Below are 13,190 nucleotides of genomic sequence, written 5' to 3'. Positions count from 1 at the left end.
GATTGGAGCTCCTGGGAACAGAATGCTGACTCAACCTTTCTTGCCTAGCACACTGTCACTCTAACATTATAATTTAAGGAATGATTGAAATGTTATTTGCATCTTTTATTCCAAAAATGCTGTTGATGGAAAAGACTAGCTATACTCCACCCACACTTTTGTTTTGCTAGGTACAGCTGATGGCACTGTCAGTCAGGTATGGCCCATACACAGCCAGGTATGTTCTTCTGACCGTAATGGTTGTTCTCTGGTTCATTCTTCATTTAAAAAGCAGAAGTGGCTCTGGATCTGAATTTTCCCTAAATTCAGTTATGTTTGAATCTTAGATTTTAGCTCAAGCCCATCTCTATTGAAAACTTTTCCTATGGCAGTCATGTAGGGCCCAATCCTATGAGGTGCTGAGCTTTCCTGCCTCCCACTGAAATCAAACTACTGACAGTGCCATTGGCTTGAGGGCACTCAGCACCTCTCTGGATCAGCCCCTTATTGCTAACACACAGAATGCATTATCACAGAGCTACTTTCCTGTGACACTTACTAGCAGGACAAGAGGAGGGCAGCCTATCAGGGAAATGGCAGTGGAGAGTTTACGCTTGTTACCCCCACTGTATGTGCCTGCCAGCTGGTCTGCATACATCTGGAGATCCAGCTTCTGAATCCCCCAGTCAGCAACCTGTGAGAGAGAGAAGTCATTCTTCTTTCACGCAGCAGATAGTGAACTGCATCTACAGCTGGTGACAACCGCACCCTTGCCACTAATAGGCAGAGCCACAGCAAAACCTCATCTTTTAGCACATGTATTTCAGAACTGGAATTAGGGTGAGTCCATCAGTGAGCACAACTGTTTGTGATGATGGGTAAAATTCTGCTTCTTCACAACATGCTAATTTTTCCCTTTAGAATCTGCTTTTCATTCCACATTTTTAGCAAGCCTTAGTCAGGTTTCTGTTTTTAATCCCTCACTTTTGCAGGTTCAGTTCATGCCTCCAGGATGATTAGGTACCGGGATTTCTGGTGCAATCATGAACTTAGCTGTCCAAATGACATGGACTGCAACCAGAATTTCAAGGCACAGAAAGTCAAGCTACATTTAAAATTATTGTCCTGGGTATTAGAGGGGCCCAACCAAACGTCTAAAATATTTATCATAACCAAGAAAACTGATGAAGAAGAGACTGTTCGTACCCTCTCAATTTCCTCAGCAGGGATCCCTCGCAGGCGTGCATAGAGATGGAGGTGTTCCCGGCCTGTGAGGAGGTCATCAATAGCATCAAATTGTGGACAGTAGCCCATGTTTTGATGGACATTAGAGATGTGGGTCAATATACTGGAGAAAGAAGGAGAAAGCAAAGTCTGTTGACTGTAGAAATGCTAATAGCTAGGTCTGGGATAGAGAAACAGATGTCCTTTCTACTGTGGGCAACATCATTCTCATTAGTGAAACCAGCCTAGAAATGAATTTCACAGTGTAAGACCTTGCTAAATGTTCAGCTGCAGAGCAGGTGCTCTACTGTATGATGGCTGGATTGTGGTGAATAAAGTCTAATCATCCCTACTAATGTAGAACTGATAAATGAAATTGTTTTTAATTGTTCACTTTATTAATGTAACTTCTGTTCACCATTCACTACACTTGCCTACACTGTAACTTCTGTTCCATATTGTAATTCAAACCCCATTTTAAAACACTCACTCCATTTTGTAAAAGCTTCCTCCAACCTTCATTTTTGCAAACCCTGCTGTAATCTATTAGTTTAGTTTAGATGTGTGAATGAGGTATGTATGAATGATGGAATCAAGCTCCAGCCCCAGCCTGTCCTGATGAGATAAAGTTCAAATACCAACGGCTGAAGACCTAGACAACAGCCCTAAACAAAGTAAGAAGCATCCACCCTAAAAAGAAAAGGACAACAGAAGGAAGATCAAAGCCAGGTTCAAGGCTGAAAGTCACGCCTGCAATTGATGGGTGATCAGTCTAAACCCAGAGGCAGCGTGACACAGCAAGACCTATAGACTTTAAATCCAAACTCAAAGCCTATAAAAAAAGAAGGGTGAGATGAGAGACTCTGGGTAACATTCTGCTGCCAACACGGAAGAACATTGATGCCTGCCCAACAGAGATCCAGCTCGGCCTTGTGCCCGGCTTTCCTGGCCAGTTAGCCGCCACAAGCTACGAACCCAAGCTGCAAAATCAAGCCATGAACACAAGCTATCTTCAGGACTGGTAACTATGCAGCTGCTGCAGAACACTTGATGAATGTGGGTGTGCATGTGAATATATGTGTGTGTGTGTGTGTGTGTGTGTGTGTGTGTGTGTGTGTGTATAGGAATTAGATATAGTGTGTGTGTGTGTGTGTGTATAGGTATTAGGTATTGTGTGTGTATAAGAATTAAGATATTAGTTATTAGTCATAAATCAAATTGTTATCATAATAAATGTGGCATCTTTGTCTTGTCCCCTTTAATAAGATCCTGCTGGTTTTTATTGGTCTAATATAATTGGTATAACACTAAGGGTGTAAAGCCATTTTTCCCCTCCTCTGTTTTTTCTGCTGCAGCTAAATCATGTTGTATAAGTTGACTTAAAGGCAAGTAAAGTTAGCTCCTATTCAAGCAGCCACTCAGCAAATTGTATTTTGCTAATTGTGTTTATTTCTAGATACCAACTCAGGCAGTTTAATCTGAGTGCATCCTCTGGTGTCTGTAAGTAGGAAACAGTGCTGACTTTGCTTCTGGGTAGGGAGATAATGGAGGGAGAAGTGAAATAAAAGATAATTTCTCGTGGCCTGAGTTACTGTCGGCCTCTGCCGTTTGTGAGTTAGGGTCTGCAGTATGGGCCGAAGCATTAAACATCAAACATTCATAAAGAGCTATGGAATTCCATGTAGAAAGAAAGATCTCTACAGCACAATGAAACATTCAAACTGCCAGATCATGAAATATCCATTCACAGTGTCACCCTAATGCAATTTAACCAACAGCTAGAAATCGCCAGAGATGGGCCCCAAGTCCCAACCCCCAGGTCTAAACACACCTAGACGTTAGAGGGTGCCGACCCTCATCTGGATCTGAACACCTCTATACCGAGGGGAGCTCAAAAATGGGTTGATTTTTGTTGCTTAGTCTCATCTCTAGCAATTACATTAATTAGTCACAAATCTTCTAACACAAAATCAGTCACAACAAAAAACATTCAGTGAGTTCCTGTATCTGTTTTTGTTCATTTTTTAGTTTAAACCGCCCTAAGATCTTGCAAGCAGCTGTCGCCGCAGAGCAAAAGAAATTCAGAACTTCTCAAATACGGCAGCTTTATTTTGCTGGACTCTTAATTGATCTGATTCAGCGTGAAGCCCTCTATTTATCCACACGACAGGTACAGCAAGGGCAATGGCAGTACGAACTTCTCCCCACCCTCTGTATCTGCTGAGACCATCAACACAGGTTGCCAGTGAGTGCCAGCTGTAGCAATGGCTTCTGTGATGTAGACACATCAGTTGGTAACTGGGCTCTTGTGGTGTTTTAAAGAGGTTACCTGTTGCCAGCCACTACAGCATCTCCAGATGTCACGTCAGTATCCCCAGTCAACATTTTGAAGGTTGTCGTCTTGCCAGCTCCATTCACTCCCAGGAGACCAAAGCACTAAATTATAAAATTGATCACAGTCTTAAGTATTTCTACTTGAAAATCAATGGGATCATCTAATATGAATCGATCTATGAAGTGTGATCTATAGCTACTGAACGACCCACCTCTCCCGGACGAACGCCAACACAGAGTCTGTCTACTGCTGGCCTGTGTCTACCTGCATAAATCTAGAATGAGAGAAGAAACAAAAATTCCTATTACAAGACATCTACAGCAGAGGGAATCCTCTGAACTTCACAGTTTATTAACATTGGAGTTAGGGGACTGCAAATGCTTGACAAGAATAAAATATAATCTTAGAACAATGAAAATGTGCAAACATTCCACTGAGTCAAACATTTGCCCTATTTAGGAATCATTTTACCCATTATCATCTTTATCTAACCTGCTAGTCCAGCTCTAGGCAGTATGGCGGTAGCTCCCAGAATCTGCACTGTAACAAAATGTCTCTGATGTATCAAACAAGATGGAACAATAAAGGAAATTAAAACTGTGAGGAATGATGCAGTACTTCCATTCATAGGGCTAAAGCAATGGATATGACATCTTGACGTCTGCTCCTCAGGCTGGGGCTAAGGACTGAGAACATCATGCAGATGTTTTCAATCCTTGGAGAGAAGATTAGCTAGCACCATACAGTGGGTCTGTCTACACTGCCATCAGGATGTGCGATCTCAACACATGTAGACTTACTTGAGCTAGCTGGACTTCAGCACAGGCTGGCTGCCTGAATAATTACTCAGGATCCCAAGTGGGCTTGTACAGCCCAAACTGAAGCCCATGCTGCCATGGCTTCACTGCTCCGGGACCTGAGCTAGCTAGATTAAAGCTAGTTTGTGTATGTCCATGCATGTGCTGCAATCACATACCTCGACTCATACCCTGTAAGAGTCTCCTAGTCTTATAATGTGAAACTAGCTAAATGGGAAAGAAATGGAGACTGGGATTCGCAAATGGAAACCAAACAGCCCATAATGAAGGGCTAGGTGGGGAATGACGGTGTAGGGGAGATGGTAGATCTTGGATAGGGTTAGGTTGGGTGGATGGGTGAAAGGTAGCTTAGGCACTTTAGCCAAGGAGTGAGTAGGGAAGCTTGTCCTGTCCATACTGGACTTTTCTATATCAAAATCCCTGACTTTGGTTTGATTTGTTTGATCAGAAGGCAGTAGGCAAGTAAAAGTATAAGATCTTGCTTTAAAAATGTTATTGATTTTGAAAACTATATTGTCCACTTGTTCAAGTGCATCCTGGAACAATATTCTGTCAGTAGACTGTATCCCAGATGAGTTTCCAACTAAAGCAAACATACATTTTAGAATTCTCAAAATATTACCTTGGTCAGTTCTTGTAATGTTAATATATCTGTTTTGTTTCCTCCATTCATAATTCTTTGTCTTTCTTCTGCAACATCCTCATCTTCATCACTAATAGGCAATTTAGCAGGCTCAGAAAACCTAAAGAAATGCAACAGATTAATTGAAAAAAATATGAATAGCATGGGGCACAATAAAATTACAATAGCAGAACCTGAGATCATGGTTAGATGATTCTCAGGAAATGTGACTCATGGAAGAGAGAAGACCTTAGTTTTATAATATGACATTAGCTGGAGCACTCTTGGATTTGAAGAGACTTCTCAATCTTAAATCCCAAGTACTGTGAACACATGGGTCTTGGTGGATCAAGGGGGTTTACAATGGGACATGGGTCTGTTCACTCCTCCGTCAGTAGTCTGAATCTGACACAACTCAGTGCTCAGTCAACGCCTTTACTGTTTGGTGCCCTAGGTATACAGAGCTGATGGTCTCAGTCCAGTTCTTAATGGAAACCTGTCCATGTGAGACTATATCTTCATAAACTGCACTCTTTGGAACCCTTGTTGGCAATCACATCTGAGAATAAATTTTACACTCATCCCTGGAGGAAGCTTCCTGGTGGGACTGGGGCAATTTTAAGAAGCAGTGTGGGAAGCTGCTGCCCATGCTGTAACTGAGCTGTGCGTAAACAGAGGGCTGCAGTTCATGGGACTTCCTGGCCAGCATCTTTCATCAGCCTTTAAGTCACTCAGAAGCTTTAAAAGTTCACTATGTGGACTAAATACCACAGTTTACCTACTACAATAAGTTCACCCTGAAACTCTGATTCAGAAAAACATTCCTGTTTTAGGAGAGCAAATAAGCATCTACTTAAATCCCACAGAAGTAATGAAGTTAATGGGACTTAAGTAGATTCTTAAATGCTTCCCTGAATCAGGGCCCTAGTGACTAACGATAATGCCAAAGTAAATAGGGTGAATCTTGTAAAGCCACCACAAACATGAGACTTCTAGGAGAGAAAAGGCATCACAGTGGATAACTAAGACGCTAATTTTGTTAAGCTTGTATGAAAGCTTTTTGTTATCTCTGAGTCCAAGGGTTTTTGGACATACCATCTTGTGGGGATCAGATGATGCTGCATAAGGAGATTCAGAACAAAGTATACTACTCCTTCAACTGCCATGGCAACCAGGTTCTTTCCAACAAAATCCCACTGGAATGGATTCAAGACATGCTTCTCACCTTTGGAGTGAAATCACGAGAAAGCAAAGCGAAATATAGCCCAAACCCAGCACAGATCCTCAGAACAAAACCCATTAATGTAATAACTTCAGATGCAAATCTGTAATTTATGTGATCATTACCAGGCAATGTCTGCAATTTTCCAGGGTGTCCTAATAAAGACTCTTATTGAAAACTCAAAACCAAATTCTAAAGGCACTGATATGTGGAAGTGAAAATGAATGCTGTCTCCATAGATATGAGGCCAGTTGCAGATCATATCTAGACATTTGCATGGGGTATTCTGCTGGCAATTTTCCTTTCTCAGTAAAAATTAATAAACTTTGTGTTGATATATCACTGCCTTTCCAGCAAGAAGATCTCTTTTATCAAAGGCAGCCACAGCACCACAGTGGGGTATTTAAAGAAATTCAGCCAATTTTAAAATTAGTACGAGGGCTATCAAAATAGCAGGCAGCAATTAACATTGCAGACATATATCCCAGCTATGATTGTCTAGGGGGATCAAGTAGCTCAATTCCGGGGGAGCAATGACTTCACCTATTAGTTTCAATGCTAGTCTTCAAAGCCCTGCATTCTGGCAGAGGACGTTAGTGTTTCTGTCTTCCCAAACCCACCCACCATGACAGGGCAAAAAATGAAGGCAGTTCAGAATTCAAGTACTGTAGAAATGGTTTCACCTAGGGCACAGGCTACTGGTATAGGCCATACCCCCATGCAGCACTTAAAGTTGTATTGGTGTATTGCAACTCCTTTAAAAGGTTGAACTTTTGTTCTGACCATTCATGATACACACATGGACATGAAAAAGTTGGAAATTTGAGAAACAGCCACCAGTCCTCCGATTCCAACACTTACATATCTTAGCCCTGGTATGGACATGCCCAGCATTGGTTTCAAAACATCCCTTGAAGTTGCTAGCTATTACTTACCAAATCTGGCATAGACATCTGTCACTGCTTGGTTCATGGCTAGGTCAATGAGTCCACGGCCCAGGCAGAAATGTGGGAAGATTATCAGCATATTTTTCAATGTATTATTGAATTTCTGCAAAGACTAACATACAGAAATAATATCACACATGGAGTGAAACCCAGGCATCTTAAAGCATTTCCTTTAAGAAAGCAGTGAAATGAATGTTCAGTTCTCTGTCATATCAGTGAAATTAGGTCTTCTCTGCTCTGAAGACAAAGATGATGGTAGTGTCTATCAGTCTGTGCACCAAAGATTGCAAAATAGAACAGAGGGGTATAGTTTGTAGTAGGATGACTCTGGCAAATGAAGCAAATTAACAGGGAGTTTTATGTGGAAAAAAATACCAGTGAGAAAAGAAATGTTTTCTTCACCTTCTTCACACTGGAATATTATTGCATATACTGTAGGCAATGTGTAATTCTGTCCCCATCCATTATAAACTGGGACAGGGACTCTTGAACAGAAAGATTCTTGCTCACCAATTATGATGTCTTTAATGCCAGAAGTATAACTATAAAAGGATGGGCATAATCTGGGAAAGAATAGGTTTCAGAAGTAACATAACATTGTCCTCTTGTACCCCAAGCTGAGCAGCACTGGATTATATTGTCATGTTATCACAGCAGGAAGTTGTGAAGCAGCACACACACGATATTTGAAAATACACGGATAGATAACAGTGCCAGGGGGCATGATAAAGCTGGCACTTGAAATCATGAAGCAGCTGAACCAAAACTTGCTTCTCTTCCAGGACAAACAAAAGCACTGTATCACCACATGTACCACTCTGAGGAAGAAGCTGGCTCCTGGCAGTGGCTCAGTATGGATTTTTTCTGCTTGATCTAAAGCACTTCACTGTCACTCGATGGTGTGTGTGGCTGGTAGCTCAGCAAGTCAACTGTGCTGACCACCACTTCATTTGGTTCCTTTGGCTCCACTCAGAACTCTCCACCCTCCAAAGTCCTCATACTGCCAGTAGTATCTTCCCTACTCATTCACTCCCAGAAAGGTCAGCAGAAGGGGAAAACACAGTTACTACAGATGGTCGCCCACCACATGCTAGGCTGGGACACCTTACATGCAGTATGCTGTCTTGGCACAGCTCTTTAAATCAAGGTCTCCATGAAAGCATTGCTTACTGGGTTATTTTCGAACAACTCCAAGATAAATGTAATGGCACTGCTGTTGATACCAATGAAGAGATTAAGACAAGATAATGCAACGTAGGCAGTGCTAGGGACATTGAACAGGTAGGACGCTGGGTACATCATGGGAATTACTGCCCACCTGTGTGAAAGACAGAAACACAATGTATCAGCTTCTGAGTATTCCCTGTAGTTTGTCTATCAGAGACATATGCTGAACCTTTCTCCTTGCCCCATATATGGTGAAATCTCAAAACTAATCAGAGATTTCACTCAGACGCTAAGGCTTGGTTGCCACACAATGGCTTCCCTCCCACCCCATCTGCCTAGTTCTGTTCACTGCTCAAATGTGAAGCGAACAGAACACCTGCATGGCAATCATCACCACAGCAGGTGACTACCCTGACATCTGTGGACAAGACATGAGTGCCACAGCTGAACTCTATATCTATGAGAGAAGCAGGTAAAGGTTAGATGTAGTAAATGAGCTATGTGGTTTTGCCAAATACCACTATTTCAACCCTTGGAACTGGCCACAAAAATCAGACACAAGTACTTAATAGAGGTTATTAACACTTCATCAATCAAGGACTTTAGTAATTATAAGGGCAGAAACTGCGCACAAGCGAAGGAATTGCACATGATTAAATTTTCTATTATGAAAAATATTGTGGGTGAAATTTTGAGCTCGTAAAAAAGTGAGACACTAACACAATACTGGTTTGAGCAAAGCATAGCAGAGGTAGATACTTTACAGACTTAGGTGTTTGCTTAGCTCAACCAATGAATCTCACACTTGATCTGCAACCCATCTTGGGGTTCCCTGTGCACTACTTGTGACACAGAGACCCCTTGGCAAAGTGTCCCCTGTTCTTTGCACACAGCTCTCACCTCAGACCTGACAGACTCACTACACCAAACACGTCTTACAGGATATTGATCCATAAAGAGTAACATGTAGGGTATCTACAGAAAGCTTATAACTTGTCAAGACTCATACAGGTAACATTTAAGGAACAATGTATATATTCTGAAAGTTTGCTTTATGGACTTGGAGTAGAAATTAGTCACCAGGAGGTAATGTGTCTCAATGAGGACCCCTTTAACCAAGAAGGAGTTGTCACCCTCCCTAGTCAGTCAGCCAGGTAATGCAAGGTTCTATTGTCTATACTTGCCACATCACAGAACAGTCAATGGAAAACCATCAGAGAAAATGACAAACAATCAAAACCACTTAAAGGTAGAAAAAAAACTCTGCATCCAGGTCAGGGTTCGCCCTGCCTGTGAACGGAAACAAAGGACTTTCTTCACTAAAACACAGTGTGGGGAAAGACGCTTTGGATCCATTCACTGTGGAAACCCTTAAAGGGCAGGGGGCTTTTATGAATATTTGGATCCTGATTATTGAGAAACCAGCCAGCTCTGCAAAGTACTGAACTTTGGGGGAAATCCACTTTATTATATTGGATAAGTAACTATGGATAAATGTATATTCAGCTTCCTGTTCTATATTGTAAACACTTGTTCCCCCACCGCCACTCTCTTGTTTCTAGTTCAATCTTTATTCTTAAACAAACCTACTTTTGTTTTATTACAAGTGCTCACAAGTGCTGTATGGTTTACAGGAGTGGTGGTTCAAGGACAAACTGGTAAATTGGGGTACACTGCACTTTCAGGTGCAGAGAATCTGGAATTTCTGGGAGTAGCCAATGTCAGGAGCTGGATATCACTGCAGAATGATTCAAAAGGATTTGGGGATTGGGATGCACCTACTGTTAACCTGCCTGGCAAAAGAAGGGCTGGCATAAGCCCAGGGGAGAGTGACAGAAGGGATGACAGTGTTAGGGAGAAGACACTTACTACCACACAAAAGACTCCTCCTTGTTAGAGATGGGAGTAAGAAGACGACTGAGGGCAGGTCTACACTTAAACTGCTGCATTGGTGCAGCTCCACCGATGCAGATGCGCCGCTGTAGCACACGTGAAGATGGTCTATGCCGACAGGAGAACTTCTCCCATCGGCATAGTTAATTCCCCTCCCCAAGAGGCAATAGCTGTGTCGACGGGAGAAGCTCTCCTGTTGATGTATTCTTGTCTGTACAGGGGGAAAGGTTGGTATAACTGCATCGCTAAGGTGGTCTGGATTTTTTTGAGTGATAGAGGTCTGTAGAGTAGACCTGGCCTCAGAGCCCTGAGTACCCAAAGAACTGTCACACTATATTGGGTGTTGATTCAGCCACACAATAACAGTATGCTTCTTGAACATACTGATAATGTTGGGCAGCAAACAGCCTGATAAGGAAAAACTGCACTGACAACAGTGCTGAATTGCTCCAAACTGTGTCATGCATTTCTGGTAGATGACACAATTTCGCAACAAATTTCACAACAAAGTTTCACAACAAGTTTCACAACAAACTTCACAATTTGCTGCTAAAAGAAAATCACAAGGTGATGCAGTGAGAATCATGCACTAGCTCTTGCCTCTGAAGACATATTTAAACTTGTCTGTGGTCACATGTGGAAATTTAAAAAGACTCACATGGGATGCTTTTTGGCAAACATTTCTTCATTTTTACAGATGCTTTTAAAATAACAGAAACACACTCCTTTTAATACAGTACATTCTTATGCCTGTAAAATTCCTCTGACTATTCTGATTAAATGCTTTTAGGTGTCTTTAACTAGTGACAGGGCGAGTGCAACTCATTAGGCAACCTAGGCAATCGCCTAGGGCGCTAGCATTTGTGGGGGCGGCATTTCGGGTCCTTCGGCGGCCGAATCTTCAGCCGCCCTGATTGTTGTCGGCATTTAGGCGGAGGAAGCTGGGGCAGGCGGGCACGGGGAGGGCCGCCTGCAGCAAGTAAGGGGGGGCGTGGTAGGGGAACCGCTCCCTGCCCCAGCTCACCTCTGCTCTGTCTCCTCCCCTGAGCACACCACCCCACTCTGCTTCTCTCCCTCCCAGACTTGCGGCGCCAAACAGTTGATTGTCGCCGCAAGCCTGGAAGGCAGGAGAAGTGGAGCGGACGGCATGCTCAGGAAGGAGGTGGAGCAGAGGTGAGCTGGGGTGGGGAGCTGCCACATGGCTCCCCAGGCTGGGAGGAGCTGCCGCGGAGGTGGGGTGCCTCAGGGCGGAGGAGGGGAGCTGCCGTGGGGGGGAGCTCCTCAGGGCGGAGGAGGGGGGAGAGCTACCACAGGGCTGGGTGGGGGGCGCAAGGTGGAAGTTTTGCCTAGGGCACGAAACATCCTTGCACCCGCCCTGACTAGTGACCTCACATCTTAGTGATTGCACTACTGTAACTTTGAAAAAGCATGGGGAAGTGACTAGAAATAAAACAGTAGCAGTCACTTATATAACATTTTTCATCTTCAAGTACTTTGCAGACACTAAATGATGCTCAGCAATTGCATAGTGCCTTCCATCCAAAGTGCTTGACAAACTTTAGTGCATTAAAGGTGACCTCTAAAGAAAAAGCAAAATTGGATTTCTGCCTATTCTAGGTTCCTTTGTGGTTTATAAAGAGGGCCTGGAAGGCCCTGTGCTTAAAGATAAAAAGCTGCTTATTGTTTTACATTAGTAATTCAGATCTTGTCTGATCTATTTTATGTAGAGGACATTATGGACAGCTGCAGAACTAGTAGGATTGTGATGTTAAAAGTGAACCCTGACTAACTGAGAGGGGAAGTGAATTGTATTCAGTCTTGTAAAAACTCTTTTTGCCAACACTTATTTACCTGAATTGTTTAAACAGCTGGAAGAAATGGTCTGTTTGTTAAAGATTGAATACATTCCACCCCTTCAGTTAGAGGCTGAAAAAGTTCACACTAGATATTTAAGATTGCCAACAAGTACCTCAGCTAAACCTCACAAAACAAGATCTGATATATCTAGGGGTACAAAATAAACAAAATATATGGCTTTAAAAAAAACAACCAAACATTTAGACCTTTATCCATCAGAAGGCAGCAGAACAGCACATAAGTCCAATTTCACCTTTAAGACTCTGAATACCTCTGTGAGGTAGGTAAACATTAGTACACCCATTTTGCAGCATCTGGCAGAGCTGGGAAACAGAATCCTTGTGTCAGCCTACAATTACAGGCTTTCTGTGTCTTTTTAGTACCTAGCTCTTATACAGGACTTTTCATCCATAGATCTCAAAGCACTTTACAAAGGAGGGTCAGTATACTTGTGCATTTTACAGATAGATAAACCAAGGCACAGAGAGATGAAATGTTCACCAAGTTCACCCTAGTGAACAGAGCAACTATTATACCTGGATTTCTTGAGTACCAGTTCAGTACTCTACCCACTAAGCTATACCCACCAACAGCATAAGAAGAACTCCTCCACATGGACTCCTCTTTAGGGTCAAAATGACAGTTTGGACCTATACATAGAGTGCTTCTGCCGATGTGCACAGGCAGAAATTGTGGAAAAACAAGATCGCTTGCCTCATAACCCAAGTCGTGCAGAACGCAATGCCATCCACAGCCTCAGAAACAACCCTGACATTATAATCAAAAAGTTGATAAAGGAGGTGTGGTTGTCATCATGAACAGATCTGACTACCAAAAGGAGGCTGGCAGACAACTCTCCAATACCAAATTCTACAGGCCACTTTCCTCAGATCCCACCAAGGAATATACTAAGAAACTGCACCATCTACTCAGGACACTCCCTACACTAACACAGGAACAAATCAACATACTCTTAGCGCCCCGACTGGGGTTATTCTATATACTACCCAAGATCCACAAACCTGGAAACCCTGGACGCCCCATCATCTCTGGAATTGGCACTCTCACTGAAGGACTGTCTGGATATATGGACTCTCTATTTAGACCCTACACCACCAGCACTCCC

General features: G+C 42.8%; 1 protein-coding gene across 1 annotated transcript in view; it reads right to left on the bottom strand.

Moving 5' to 3' along the window:
• The window catches only part of ABCA4 (ATP binding cassette subfamily A member 4), a 127,207-nt gene that overhangs the window by 5,924 nt on the left and 108,093 nt on the right, over positions 1-13,190 (bottom strand). Inside the window, exons 39-46 of the mRNA XM_050960927.1 lie at positions 8,318-8,465; positions 7,136-7,259; positions 6,074-6,203; positions 4,979-5,099; positions 3,750-3,812; positions 3,533-3,639; positions 1,186-1,327; positions 539-673 (exon numbers count right to left, since the gene is read on the bottom strand). Coding sequence (XP_050816884.1) covers positions 539-673; positions 1,186-1,327; positions 3,533-3,639; positions 3,750-3,812; positions 4,979-5,099; positions 6,074-6,203; positions 7,136-7,259; positions 8,318-8,465 — 970 coding nt within the window. The remainder of the gene's footprint in view (positions 1-538; positions 674-1,185; positions 1,328-3,532; positions 3,640-3,749; positions 3,813-4,978; positions 5,100-6,073; positions 6,204-7,135; positions 7,260-8,317; positions 8,466-13,190) is intronic.

Source organism: Gopherus flavomarginatus, chromosome 7 (genome assembly GCF_025201925.1).
Source record: "Gopherus flavomarginatus isolate rGopFla2 chromosome 7, rGopFla2.mat.asm, whole genome shotgun sequence".
In the NCBI taxonomy this organism is placed as follows: Eukaryota; Metazoa; Chordata; order Testudines; family Testudinidae; genus Gopherus; species Gopherus flavomarginatus.
Note: the sequence above shows the minus strand (reverse complement) of the source record. Positions and strands in the feature narration are given on the sequence as shown.